At 40.6% G+C, this 15095-nt stretch overlaps 1 protein-coding gene and 1 long non-coding RNA gene across 5 annotated transcripts in view; one reads left to right on the top strand and one right to left on the bottom strand.

Moving 5' to 3' along the window:
• CDC123 (cell division cycle 123) overlaps nucleotides 1-6500 on the top strand; it is a gene marked incomplete at its 5' end in the record, with an annotated part of 34839 nt that extends 28339 nt beyond the window's left edge. For 2 of the 4 annotated variants that reach the window (XM_084517840.1, XM_084517842.1), the window contains 4 exons: nucleotides 2445-2605; nucleotides 4444-4581; nucleotides 5287-5824; nucleotides 5890-6500. In XM_084517840.1, coding sequence (XP_084373966.1) covers nucleotides 2445-2605; nucleotides 4444-4581; nucleotides 5287-5313 — 326 coding nt within the window. In that variant the 3' untranslated portion in view covers nucleotides 5314-5824; nucleotides 5890-6500. The remainder of the gene's footprint in view (nucleotides 1-2444; nucleotides 2606-4443; nucleotides 4582-5286; nucleotides 5825-5889) is intronic. The other 2 variants (XM_084517841.1, XM_084517843.1) reach the window with 1 other exon arrangement.
• LOC311436156 lies at nucleotides 6135-12879 on the bottom strand. Its single transcript, XR_014692624.1, has 2 exons — nucleotides 12751-12879; nucleotides 6135-11803 (listed from the first exon to the last, which is right to left on the bottom strand). It is a non-coding gene; the product is annotated as an uncharacterized lncRNA (long non-coding RNA).
• Nucleotides 12880-15095: the final 2216 nt, after the last annotated feature.

Below are 15095 nucleotides of genomic sequence, written 5' to 3'. Positions count from 1 at the left end.
TTCTGTGTCCCCATGACAAAGATTACTAATGTAAGAAGGCAGCAGATAAATAGCTTTACTCCTGCTCTTCAGATACACAGTGCATGTCATCTTAAACTACATTTAAATAACAGAATTGCAGAGAAGACTTGAATGAGTATTTAATCTGAAGAAAAGATGGTTTGGTTACCAACCCAGAGTTGTATACATTCCCTTTTAACAAGGCCTGAGATGAGGTATTTATTTTGTTTGCCACTTTTCATCAGTTTGCTACTACTGGAGCTCAGCAGAGATTTAAGACAGTCTTGAGGAGGCAATTGGTGTTGTGGATGGAGTGCTGCTGTCTGCAGAGAGGGAAATACTGCTCGGGTGCTCACAAAAAACAGATGTTGCTTTCAGTAGTGTCTCAAACCAATTTTCATTTTTTTTTTTTCTACAGTACATCTCTTCCCTAGAGAAACGACCTTGAATTTCTATTTAAAAAAGAAAAACACAGCACCAACAATTTCATGTATTTGGGGTGAGGAAGAGTCTCTGTGAAAGTCTTTCATAAGGAAGTCCTTTATGAAGTGTAAACATTTCTGATGCAAGGAAAGATTCTCTGAACTGCACAATGAACTTTGCCAGCCGTTGCCTCTGCCTGTGATTAAATTGGTTCATTAGCTTGTTTTTCTAGTACGATAGCATGAATCTAAATTTCAGATTCCTCCTCCCAGTGCCTTGGAGCTAACAAGATGTCCCCATTAGCAAAAGTAAAACATTGCTTATAATGAGAATTTGTGACTGTGTTTCAGGCAGGAACAGAGACGGAAAATGATAGCAGAGCTTGGCCCTGTTTGCTGTCTGCACTGACGGTGTCAATTTTGGTTCAGAGGTGTTGCAGTTTAGCAGATTTGTGCTTCCTCACCCCTCCAAAAATAAGAAGCAGGTCCATGTCCCTGCAGTTTGCCGTTTCTTTTGCAGCTGTCTGCTTTGGGTAGCACCGTTGCAGTGTATTTGCTTCCTGAAACTCATTTTGGGACAGCTGTGCCCCATTGATCTTCCCGGAGGGAGTGAGACCTGTGACAGTCTGCGTGCAAACCCCATGGTCACAGGTCACCGTGCTGGCACGGTTCCTGTCCACAGGAAACATCGCTGCTTTCGTCTGCCCGGGACTCCCCCCACCTGCATTAGTAACTGTGCAGAGGATGGCAGGCTGCTTTTAGCCTCTAGCATTTCTGTTCTCTGCTGTTGGGTGGGTTTCTACTCGGTTCCCACTCTGCAGTGCCTGTGAGGGTGGTTGAGGCAGTGTGGGTGGGAGAGGAAGTCTCCATGTTACTCTGACTGAAGGCTTCAAAGGGATCTTTGTAAGTTAGAAAACAGACGGCTCTAGTGTAAATCATTAAAGGTACGTGCAGTTTGTATCAAAATAGGAAGCCGCTCAGAGAAGGAAGATCCTTTAGGAACGAGGGAGAGAAAAAGCAAAATAATCTTTCAGTAGCTACACAGTTTCGGGTTTGGTTTCCAATTCCAATCGGTCTTCACTAAACACAATAAAACCCTTCAGTACCAGATGTTACAACAAACTTTTTCTCTCTGTATTTGATAGATCTGATTTCTTCCAGATGTGATGCTTGTTTTGCTAGTTCTTACTACCAGTTGTATTCATATTTCATTATAATTGATCATAAAGTATTTGTTTTGTTAGAATAGATGACACTTTCTTGGGTAAGAAAAGAAGGCAGTGTGCTGGGGGTTGTATCTCGAGATGACTCAAGGAATTCAAGCTCTTCCTTGCCCCTGGCAGACTTCTGTTACCTTTAATAAGTCGTGTTAGTCTCCCTGCTTTCATTTTTCAGCTGTAAATAGGCATGCTCTCAGTGCATACTACTAAAATTGTTTGGCACATTAATATATTAAAGACAAGGCAAGAGAAAGTCTGGGCTACTAGTGACAGCTATATTAAAAATGCATTTAAGTTACTATTTTATTTCTTAAATCTATCGTGCAGCTTTCACGATCTCCACTAGCATTTTGCAGACTGTGCTCTGTTGTTTTACAATCCCTTCTGAGAGTACAGAGGTGCTGAGGTAGCTCTTAATGGAATGCAAAATCCCTCTTTTCTATTTCTTTTTTTTTCCCTTCTTTATTCATGCTGTCTGTGAGTCATGGAGGACCATAGCAAATCTTCTGTGCTCTCATCCTTGTGTACAACTGCATCTTGTGTAGAAGGGAATTCAGTTTATTTGAGCTCTGACTAATTTTCTGCCTAAAACAGTAATAATAATAAATATATATATTAATTCAAAGCTTTCTATGTTTTAAAACTATTGGTCTAATGTAAAGTACATTAGAATACTTTTTTGTGTTAGAACAGGTGATTTTGATTTTGACACTTTTTTTTTTTGTCTGTAAAGATCAGGCATACTACAGTAGAAGAAATGTGTGTGTGTGTGTGTGTTCTGGTTTTGTTTAAAATTTTACAGCTTGTTTTAATTCTTCTGTTGTTTCATTGCAGGGAAAGATTTGGCTAATAGATTTTAACCCATTTGGAGAAGTAACGGATTCGTTGCTGTTTACGTGGGACGAACTGACCTCTGGGAGAAATCTGAAAGGCGACCAGAGTGAGGAGGAAGCAACAGAACAGGTACGGCTGTGCTGTGAGGAAGGCTGGCGAGTGAATCCAAAAGGCTTTATGGTCTCTGCTGCTTCTTTTTTATGATCAAATTGGGATGCAAATCCCATTGAAATAAATGGATGTCCTTGACTCTTGAAATGTAAACTCTGTAAGAAGAATCGATCTATCTTTTTAGGTGGTAGATAATCTCAACAAGTATTACCTGCTAGTTTTAGATGCCTACAAGGGAATTTGTAGTTCAAAACATACGAGCCCGTATTGCAGTTCTGACTTCAATTGAAGATGATGCCCCAAACCTGCTTTTATGCATCTTTGATGCATCTTAAATTTCTTCCCATTCTTCTCAGTTTCTTCTTAAAATCTGTTACTTTTCTCTATGACCACTTAAAGTTTTGCTTTGTTTCTGATACTCATCATAGAAACTCTCCCTGAGTTCCAGATTTGCGTTTGGTGGGAGGCAAAAGAAGCTTAACTTCTGCCTCTCATACTGAATGCCCTCAGGGAAGAAACATTGTCCTCTGATTGAACTCCATCGACTTGCAGAGCAGGTCTTTTCTATCCCTGTTCCAAGCTGCCTCTTTAAAAACAACTTCCCATTAATACTGAGAGGGAGGCGTAGTCTTCATTTATTTCTACTCCAACTTTTTCCTCCTCGTGTGACTGAGACTGAGTCCTTGCATCTTAACAAGTCCTTGGATGTCTGGATAGGAGATGTTAAGTAGTGTTACCTGATCTTGTGAAGCACTTGCTGTTTGTCTGAGGAGAGATGGCTAGTCAAATAGGGTTTTTCTTTAGTTTCTAGCTCTTAAACTGCATTAAGAGTATCTGAAGTATCATGCTATATAGAGCTTATTTTTAACATTTGAGCTTTGCTGTGATTCCATCACCATTTTCATAATACGTTGAAAGGGAAATAAACTGCTATGCAGGTTACTCTTCATGCTATTTTCTTAGTGTCATGGTCTGGCTATTGCTGTATGAAAATTCATTTACTGAACCTTTCTGCTAAAACCTGCCTCCTTTGTTAAAAGCACATTCCCAATTCTCAACTTGTCCACGGGACACCTGAATTTTGGATTTATTTTTCTGCGTGCCAGGTGCTTTACATAATTTCTCTGGTGTAAGCCTGTACGTCAAGTAGAATGACTTGCCTTCATCCTTCAGCCTAAATTGAATCACAGGATCTGTTGTAAAGTTACCGAACGTCTGTCTCTTAAAATGAAGTTACTTATCGACGTGTAATTGCCAATTAGGTTGCATGTCTAGAGCATATTTAATGTGCAATATGTTGAAGAGAAAATTATCTCAAGTTACCTAAAGCCTGGTGTGAGAATTGAGAGATATGTCTGGGTATTCTGTAGAGCAATATATTCACAAAAGGCAAAAATATGTCAGAAAGCTTAAATCATAATTCTGATAAGGCTATATTTGCAAATACGGGTTTAGAGAAGGAACCTGTGAAGACGGGCTTAGGGATGTTATTGTAAATATTTATCCACGTATCTCACACAGATTGTAGTGCCTAAATTCCCTGATAGCTCCATTACTATGGAGGCATTGTAAATGTGTATATGTATTAAACACATTAACAATCAGTACTCTGTAGACATTTTGAAGTGAGGAAATGAATGCGTTTATTTGACTGTTGATAACTTTTAAATTATTGTTCTTAAGTGGGCAGAGTTTTTCATGAAAAAATAACCAGTTGTTAGAAAGTGCAGGTTTAGCTGAATGAGAGCTAAACAAGCTCTTTGGCAAGGTGATTCAGACAATGGGAGGAGTTCAAATGATTTTACTGGTTATACTCTCAGGCACTGTTTTTATGGTATCCATTATCTTTTCCAAAGGACTATCCAGTTTTCCGCTGTACGAACAGTCAAGTAACTGTCCAGCCTAGTCCATACCTGAGTTACCGACTGCCAAAAGATTTCGTGGACCTTTCTACAGGAGAGGATGTTCACAAATTAATTGACTTTCTTAAACTGGTAAGAAGTACTGAAAAAAATTCTCACCTTTCATCTCTGTGAAATGGCAACATATAACTAGGTGCCTGGAATTGTGCTTTTGTAATTAGCATAGATTACATACGTACCTGTAACATATATGAAGCCATGATACAAAGTACTGTTGTTTCTGTTTGTTTGTTTATATATATTTATGTGTATATTTTATACATATATACATATTTCTTTAGTGATTAAGAGCACTCTCTCATTTTGATCTTACTTCATTTAATTTTATCTTCAGGGAAGCAATGTAAATACAAATTAGTCTAAATGGGAATGTATTTTTTGAAGAGCTGAAATTAAAAAGTTCTTAGAAACATTGAAAAGTTAGTGCTTTTCTAATATCTTCTATTTCTTTGCTCCTTCGATAACAGTGACATGAAAACTTGACATCTTTTTAAGCTGGGGAAGTGAGGGCAAGTTGCCTTCATCTTGATTACTGGCTTCTGTTGGTTAATGTGTGGGACAAATCTTGTTCTTTACTGTAAATGCAATCCAGTAGTTTAGGATGAGGGAAAGGGTTGATGTATTTGCTGGAAACATTACCTCTTGCCATTCAAAAATGGCTTAGAAACACGGTCATTGTCTGATATCCAATGAATCTGGAAACACTTGTGGTTTACTAGCACTCCTGTTTCATATAAATGTGTCCTAACATTATGAGCTCTTCTGTTCTCTTGACAGAAACGAAATCAGCAAGATGATGACTGAGGTATCAAGAAGCATTACAATGAATTACAAAGAAGAAATGGGGCAAAAGTTATATTTAGCATAACTATTAAGCTATCAATTTAAAGAAAATCTTCTTTTTATAGTCACTGAAAGAACTGAAGAGCTGTTCATTCTTTGTGTTTGTTGGGTTATTTAACAGTGTAGAAAGGCTTTTTCATGGAAACCTGGGGGTTTAGGGTGAGTTTTCCTTGGAATCCACGTTTAATGCGATTATATGATGATGCAAGCAAGCAACAATCTGAGCATGACTGAATGCCTTCTCATCTCCTAATGTGAAAACTGATGCCACTCAAGTATGCTGTCGGACTCTGATAAATATGACAATATTTAATTCTTGTGCAGTTAAAACATCAAGAATTCTCCAGATTTCAAGTAAAGTAATGTTTTCACACTGCAGCTAAAGCTATGAAATTTGTTAAACTTCATCAAATTTAATTTTGTTTTCATACTAAAGCTTTCTTGGAACTTGTTTTTAACATATCATATATATGTTATTATATATATCATATGTTTTTAACATATCATATATGTTTAACATATATGATTACATATCAGACATCAGCTTTGGCTTTAATATAAATACTTAAGCATATCATCAACCCATGATTTTTATATGTGGACTCAGTTTTCTTTCTTTTGTATTAAGTCTCTGAGTTTCTGAAGAATACGATTACTCTCTTAGCTCTTAAATTCTGTATTTATTTGGTACTTCATGTTCTTTGTATAAAAGGAAGTTTGACTAAGTCTGGGGAAACAGAAGCTCTTGTTACTGATTTTCTGTAATTTTTTTTGGAGGGGCGTTCAGTTTCGGACTAAGAATCAATTGACTTCTGGATATAGGTGTTTGCGTGGCATCGGTAATTTACGTGTGCCCAACTGAAATGAAAGGAAATTTAGAGGTGCTCGCAGCCCCTGGAAATTGGTTCCTATTTTGAACCAGTTATGTGATGCTTTGTGTGTGTATAAAGTTTTTCTTTGCCTCATTTTTGCTGGCAAATTGATGTGGCACTCAGTTACAATCTGTTCTTAGATGCTAAATCTGCACTTAGATGTTAAATCATTTCTTACTGTCTCTAGCTTCAGTTTTCAATGAACTTTACTTAAAGATTATGCAGATTAAGGATCCAGTTCTACCAAATACAATTATTAAATATCACAGGTTACAACTTCTGGAGTCTTGAGTACAGAATCTGCCTTTCCCTTTCCTTCTGAAGCAGTGGAATCTCCTCCGTAGCTTTTTGTACATAAATTAAATGGACATTAACTCAGGGCTGGGCTATACATAATCCTGTCATACCGTGGGACTTTGGATGATTTTTTTTTTTTTTTTCCACCCTTGCCAGAAGGTTTCGAAACCCTTGTCAGATTGTTTCTAAATCAGGCAGAAACTTAATAATAATAATAATAAAAAGCTTTACTCTTTGCTTTGAAGTTACTCCTTCCTGTCCATAACCTCTTTAGGTCCTGTTACAGAAAGTCCCTAACTGTAAAAATATCTGTTCTGCATAACTGGGTTTCCCAAAATATGATATCTTCATAATTTAAACATATACTCAATATTTACTTTGCTTCTTTCTTTGTCTTCTGGTTACCAGTTTTGTTGTTGTCTGCTAGATCAAAGATTGCTCTTCTACGAGAATTCTCATCCCGTATGACCTTTTGGTCTGTGAAAATAATTAAATGTGTTCCTCTTGGGGAGATGAGGAAGCCAACATTGCTACATTAATAATGTGTTATATCAGTTTTAAATGGAAAATATGTGAAACTTTTAATTCTATTTCAGGTCATAATAAAGTCAATTTTTGCCTCTAGCCATCATACAGAAATATCAAAATACAAAACTGCAGTTGAACAAACCGTTGTTTCTGTGATTCAGTGATATGATCACCATTCGCTGAGTAAGGGCTAACTAAATACTGTCCATTTTTAGTCATATGCCTAAAACATTATATAAAGATATTTGTAATCTAACCTAGATGGCAAACAGAGAGCTTTAGAGGGAGGTAGCATGTGATCTCTGTGTACATATTGGATGCTTGCCAAATGCCATCCTCTTAAAAAAAAAAAAAAAAAAAAAAAAAAAAAAAGGTCTGGCTATGTCTAGTGGCTCAACTGCAGTGAGTCTGTTCTTGGATTGCAGCTCTGCCACGAATATCAAAGATGTCTTCATTATCTCATGGCCAGTGGTTGCAATGTTCGATCTCTCAGATGGATAATGGGGATCAGGATTCCAGTGACCCCCTAAGCAGTAGTTATTAGCATGTACTGGCTTAGTTCAGGATTTGGCGTAATGCTCATGTACTTCTGGGCTGTGGACTGTCCATTTTATTTGTGCTCCTTTGGCTCTTCTTTTCCAATTTTGTCCTCATCTTCCTGACCTACCAATGCAATATTTGGGTGAAAGTTAAGATTAGAATAAGCAGCAGCATGGATAATACTGACCTGAAATTAAAAAACTGTGTCCACTTGTTTCCTTACTCTTAGACGATCTGATTTAACTTTGAGTGGTGGTCTATAAGATCAGCAAAGAATCCTAAAAATAGGGGTGTAATTTGTTCCCCAGCTCTGAGCTTCAGTAAAATGAATAGCACTTCTTAGATTCTGGTCAGACTGTGTGGTTTGTTAACCCTCATAACTGCATCCGACAGTCTTACCTAGAAATTTCATAAATCTCATTCTTACATGCTTGCAAGTAGCTGATGTCCAGGGTGCCATGCTGGCTAGAGGAAAGGCACCACGTCAGACACAGTTCAGGTGTCCATTTAAGCAGTGTAGACTACGAGACTAAAGATGTTCAAGAGACCATTGCCAGAGGAAGGGGTTCCAAAGTAGATCGATGGTAGCATGGAGATGGGTAATGGTGGGACACAAATGGCATAAAAAGATTTCCTGGTACCTTTGTGCACACTGGAGTTAGCTTAGCTCTTAAAACCATCTGGATTCTGAAGTGTTGGCCAGCTGGAGAAGAACACAGGCTACCTGCCGGGGAATACTGATACACAAATCAGCCTGGTATCTAGTAATAACTTTAACCTCAGAGGTTGGAGTTACGCTATTCAGTTTGTGTTTGGACAGCAAATCTGGGACTTCAGCCAATAAGGTTGTGTTAAAAATCATATCTTTGGTCTAGAGAAGATGGGCCTTAAAAGTATAATACAGAGACAGACCATAGAACATTTGATTCATGACAAATTCTTGGTAATGCTGCTGTTTGGAGGTTTAAGTCTTAATAACAGAGGTTTACCAGGATGTGGAATTTATAGAGATCATCACATTCAAATTAAGATATTGTAAAGATAAAGTCTCCTTGAACTTGCAGCCATCCTGAAATTGTATAAATTAAAATAAGATTTGCAGCCATAACTGGCTTATTTTATGCAGACCTGCAGCTTTTGTAAAGGTACAGAGTCCTTAAGCAGTAATGTGTGATCATAGATTTTTGTAATAATAGATTAGCACTGCACTAAGTTTCCTTTTTTAATTTAATTTTATTTATTTTATTTTTTTAAGACTTGCTTTATTCCAATGTCCTGCCTATTGTAGCAATGTGCTACCTGGGTCCTGAGAGTGTTTTGACTGCTCTAGGGCCCTCTCAGTAACTGGTGAGGCTTTTCCAGCACTGTATTTTGGCAGGTTGTGGGGAAAGGTTGGTTTGTCAAAAAGGTTGTGAGAAGTCACCATTTCTCCGTGGGAGCTACAACTAACATTCACGAGAGACTTCTGATTCTTTAAAATAGCATTTCTGCCAAGAGAAAAAAACAAGCAGTACCTTTTATTTCTAGTCTTCAGGGCTCACATTCAGATACTAGAGTAGGGCTTAACATTTTGGTGTCTGTCTTGTGTGACCCAGGATCTCTGAGTGTGGGTTATTGTCTCCAGGTGATGACTTCTAGCTCTTGACTCTGGTTCTGGCATGAAACTCAATTTCAGATTGTTGCACTTCATTGATGTAAATAAATACTTCATTGGCCTGAGGCTCTTTTCAGGAGAGAGAATGAAGCAACATGTTTGGCTAAAATGTCTTTACACCTGCATGGATAATGCACAAGAGGAACTCAGTGTGGGTATACCTCAAAACTCTGGTTGATGGGCATATAGCAGAGACTTTGGGAGACAAACCAGAGAACTGGAATAGAGAGATGTGGTTCGTTCAGGAAGGATTGATACCAAGCCATGATGCTGAAGAGCAAGGGTGTCCATGTGTACAAAGCTTGGGGAGGTAGATGTTCCCACAACAGGAAAAGCAGAAGCCGTGCCCTTGTTATTAGGATAGACTAACTAAAGAAAAAAAAAGAAGTCAAATGGGGACTTTAGACATCGGGTTGACAAATGAAGTCTGAAGGAAATGGGAGGTATTTGCCATTCCTGTATCTGTTGGGAAAGTAACATGGGAAGACCCGGAAAGACAAAGAGTTAATGGATTTATTATTATTATTTTTCTAAGAGAACAGAACTTGCATCTCAGAAGATGGAGGGTGTTGTACTAGGGTCAGCTGTTTTGGATTGCATTCGGGCTTATTAGAAGTGATCTTGAAGTCAGAGGTAATTCAAGGGGAAGTGTCTGCAGAGTCAGTGTTGAATGCTTTTGGGAAAGGAGGAAAAGAAGCAGAAAGAGGAATCTCCTATTTTCTTCGCAGTCTCCTAATGTGAAGAAAAAAAATGCATAGCAAGGACTTCTAAGGATCAATCAAAATGAAACAACAGAAATGGGAAGGAAAGGCACATGATTAAGTGTGGAATGATGAGGGGATGGAGAAAAAACTGAATGATTTGGAGAAAACTGATGCAAGCAATGTTTTCTTTGCCTCGCTTTCTTTTTACAATCAAAAGGAGGGAATAGACTAAATTATCACAATGTGGTAGGAAGAAAAAATACACTTGGAATAGTTATTGGTATGTAGTCAGAGTATTCTTCTAGTACGGTCTGCATCTTTCTGTATCTTCATTAGTGACTTGAGTGGTGAAGTAAGTAGCCCATATAAAAATCTGCGGTTGTCAGCAACTTGAGAATACATGCAGGAATTCAGGTGGTTTTATCAGACTTGGAAATGGCCATAATACCCAGGAAAAAAAATGTCCTGAAATCACTAGGAAGAAATTAAAGGTGAGTGCAAAGTGCTGTCCTTTGAAGGAGATAGCAGGCGTTTGGATACGAAATGTGGAAATTGCGCGAGCAGCAGGACGGGGGGAGTGGGTGAGTTACAGGAGAGACCATTAAACGCAAGGCGATAATAAGCTGTTGGGGGAGGAAGAAGGCAGGTGTCATTGTGGGTTAGCAGAAGGACACGTAAGAAATGCGGTTATGTTGCTTGGTTTGGCGCTGGTGTGCTGCAGCGTCCAATTTTAGGAGTGATATTTCGAGAAATATGTCGATCATTGGAGAGTGGCCAGAGGGAGGGAAGATCATTATCACGAGGAAACGCGGCTTGGTAGGAAAGACAAAATCTGGATCCTTCAATAAGGAAAGTAGTGCTGAGCTCCATGTTGCTTCTAAAAGAAACTGGCTGTGTGTGGCAAAGACGAGCAGGGAGAGACCTCAGAAAAAATATCTTATTCCCAGCCCTAAAGTAAGCTACATGTTGAATTTGGTGAACCCTGCAGGAATCGTATTGCCTTATGCTTGATTTTACTTGAGACCCATCCTCGCCATGCTTTTTCAAAACTTGGTGCAAATTTCAGCCTTACCCAGTGAGACAACCCTCCCTGGGACTTCACATCCCCTCTGTGGCTGCCACGTGTCCTTTCCCAGTTGTACCCGTGCTTTATTTCATCTGGATGTTCTCGGTGTTCTTCATCTGCTCGTGGCCACCACCATCTCCTTTGGAGACACAGTGGTCCAGCCCTGCTCAGAGCACGGGGGTGAAGAGGAGGGTGAGTTCAGCTCCAGCACTGGGGTTGGATTTGGGTTTTCTCCCTCTCTAGGAGGCAACGATCGACACCAAGCAGTGCAGCAGTGTCAGGGAACAGCAGTTATTCTCTCATAGAAACCATTTGATTGGCATCAGTGAGCTGCGAAACAACCTGGTGGGCTTGCTGATGGATTGGGATTGCCTGCAGATAGGTTTTCTCTTTAACCTCACAGCAAGGGGAAGAAAACTCATCTGGTATCTTTTGTTCTCGCATACACCTGGGAAAGGGGGAGAGGCTCATTTGGAGGGGAGCTGCAGATCGGGAGCAGGTGAGCAAAAAGGAAGACGGTGCCATGTTGGAAGGCCTCTGTCTCAAAGGGTTTGCTAATCGCCTTGCAGCATTTGGTGTTCTTTGAAGCATAAATATCCCCAGTAAGGAACAAAAGAAGAAGGCATTAGTATAATTTGCTGGTAATTTTTAATTACAGAAAATCCTCTGTGATGATGCTCTGTGTTTGTTGTGTTTCTTGAACCTCTTTCAATGACCTTGAGGTTTGTCAGAAATACTTGACTCAAAGAACTTTGGTTAATCTGGACGCTTTTGATGTGCTGCTGGTCCTCTTTAATATCTTCATCGATGATCTGGACGAGGGCATCGAGTGCACCCTCAGTAAGTTCGCAGATGACACCAAGTTAGGTGCGTGTGTCGATCTGCTTGAGGGTAGGAAGGCTCTGCAGGAGGATCTGGATAGGCTGCACTGATGGGCTGAGGTCAACTGCATGAAGTTCAACAAGGCCAAGTGCCGGGTCCTGCACCTGGGGCGCAATAACCCCAAGCAGAGCTACAGGCTGGGAGAGGAATGGTTGGAGAACTGCCAGGCAGAGAAGGACCTGGGAGTGATGGTGGATAGTCGGCTGAATATGAGCCAGCAGTGTGCTCAGGTGGCCAAGAAGGCCAACGGCATCCTGGCTTGTATCAGGAACGGTGTGACCAGCAGGGCTAGGGAGGTGATCGTCCCCCTGTACTCAGCTCTGATGAGGCCGCACCTCGAGTACTGTGTTCAGTTTTGGGCCCCTCGCTACAAGAAGGACATCGAGGTGCTTGAGCGGGTGCAGAGAAGGGTGACGAAGCTGGTGAGGGGCCTGGAGAACAAGTCCTACGAGGAGCGGCTGAGGGAGCTGGGCTTGTTCAGCCTGGAGAAGAGGAGGCTCAGGGGTGACCTTATCGCTCTCTATAGGTACCTCAAGGGAGGCTGTAGCGAGGTGGGGGTTGGCCTGTTCTCCCACGTGCCTGGTGACAGGACGAGGGGGAATGGGCTTAAGTTGAGCCAGGGGAGTTTTAGGTTAGATGTTAGGAAGAACTTCTTCACTGAAAGGGTTGTGAGGCACTGGAACAGGCTGCCCAGGGAAGTGGTGGAGTCACCATCCCTGGAAGTCTTCAAAAGACGTTTAGATGTAGAGCTTAGGGAAATGGTTTAGTGGGGACTGTTAGCGTTAGGTCAGAGGTTGGACTCGATGACCTTGAGGTCTCTTCCAACCTAGAAAAATTCTGTGATTCTGTGATAACCTTTTCCCCTAAGAAGACCTGAAACCAAGTGATAATGAGCGTTAATTGTTGCTTTTGCACCACTCAGGCCCACCTGGCTCTAAGAAGTGATTGATGACTCCTCCTTCAGTCTCAGAGCATGCAAGGTTTATTTATGGAATTAGCCATTGGGAAAGAGTTGTGGATTTCTGACTGTCTGACATCTCAAATACCTCAGCAATCTGTAAATGAGCCTCCTCTTCCCTCTCCCTCCCCAAATCCTGCCTAGCAGTTTGCCCAGGTTGCTCCCCAACATCTTCATCACAGAATCATCTAGGGTGGAAGAGACCTCCAAGGTCACCTAATCCAACCTCTGACCTAACACGAACCAGTCCTCCACTAAACCACATGACTAAGCTCTACATCTCAACGTCTTTTAAAGACCTCCAGGGATGGTGACTGATATATTAACGTAAACATGTTTTTGAACGTAACATTGGGATGTCTGGGTTATGTTTATCTTGGAACATAAACGCAAGCCCATGTGGTGGCAATCCAGCCTGGCTTCTTCTGGGCATGGAAGCAGTTGCTCCATTTAATGTTGTTTTCCTACGCAAAAGATTATCTGCTTCTCTTTAATATGGACGTATAATATTTAAACTTCAATTATGCTGTTTTAATACATATCCTAAAGATAATTCTCCTTAATTATTACCTTAAGCACATGGCTCAGATGCTGTTTACACATTATATACACATATTTTCAGTAAGGGAATCTGCATTAGCCTTAAATTTTGACGTGTTTTTCATTATCTAGGGTGCTAATAAGTTAGTCGGCCTACAGCTTTCATACGTCAGGAGATGGGGGGCTGCGGTGACTTCATGGTTGCAGAACCCTCTTTAAAATTAAAGGAGGTGAAAAATAGTACCCAACCCTGAAATAAATTAACTGGAGTCATTCCAGACACCTGCAACCACCATGTGTAACCATCAGTCTTGTGGCTGACATTTATAGCAAGAGAAACAGGTTTCTGGGTAGGACAGCATTAACCAGCTGAAGCCCATGAATGGTGGTGTGCATGGGTGAAGATTTTTCTTCTGAGGTCTCTTCAGCAAGGACTCTGACTTTAAAAGGTCCTCCCTGGGCAGGAGGCTCTCCCTTGTGCTCTGTGCCCACTGTGTCATCCAGCACCATGAGCTTCGTCCATCTTGAGGCTGGAAGAGGAGGATGGCTGCATGGGTGTTATGCTGAGATTCAGGTCTCCAGGCTTCAAGAGGCTGCCATGAAACAAAACCCACTGGTTTTCTGCTGCATTCAGTTTGTTCAGTCTACACAGGCTCCCATGTGTCCTCTTCTTCCTCAGCCTCTTCTGGTCCTCAGCCATGGTCAAGGTAAGGCACAGCCTCCTGGGGCTAATTTGGAGTTGTCCCTGGGCTCAGCAGCTTGTGGGCTATCAGGACAATGGATTAATGTTGCTTTTGTGTTGCAGCTTAGTAGGGAAAGCACTAATTTCAGGCTCTCCTTTTCCTCTGCCCAACCAGTGTTCTTCCTAGAACATGCAGCTTCTTCACGTCTTTGATTTTTAGCTGTCAAGGTTGGTACTAGCCTAGCCACTGTTTATGGGGACAGAGCAATGACACAAACCTCACACCTTAAGAAAATCTTGCATCCCAACATCTGGATGCGACTTTTTTCTACCCCAGCTTCCTCTGGAATCACATCCATTGTGCTGCCTTCAGATTTGGGTGCATGGAGGCTGAGCTCAGCCCCTACTATTCCACCAAGTTTTCCATGAGCCTCCAACAGCTTGTTAAACCAGATGATCCTGGCTGCATGCTTCCTACAAACGTTTCCATTCATAGATTCAGCACGTACTTCTCCTCATTAATGGCAACGCTCCTGATTCAGATAGCAATTTAGTCATCAATAAAGTGAAGGGCATCTTCATGTTAAACTAATAAGAAACACAAAAGACTGTTAACATGAGATACTAACACATGATAACTTCAGAGAGAAAGCTGTTTTCTCGCTCTAAAGTACAATTTGTAAGATTTGGCTCCCAGCCTATAATTTTTTTTTCTTCCTGTTTGATGATTTTTCTTGTATCATTCAGGCCTATTAAAAAACAATTTTCATTTTGTTGGTAAACATTAACCTAATAGCGTCTTTGGGCAAAAATAAATATAATTCTTTTAGGGAAAATTAAGACGGTGATTTTGGATTCTTGGTGACCTAATGCTGAATTTTGTCCAAGCTCTGACTTCAGTAAACTTTTATTTGTTTGAATTTCAGATGTTATTTATTAGTCTCGAAGGGAGAGCACGTGAGAAATAGGGGGCAGAAAATAATTATCAGGGAATATTAGGTAAAAAGGGAGGGCGGAACA

The sequence above is a fragment of the Aythya ferina genome (genome assembly GCF_964211825.1).
Source record: "Aythya ferina genome assembly, chromosome: 1".
Classification (NCBI taxonomy): Eukaryota; Metazoa; Chordata; class Aves; order Anseriformes; family Anatidae; genus Aythya; species Aythya ferina.
This window is presented reverse-complemented; position numbering and strand designations above follow the sequence as displayed.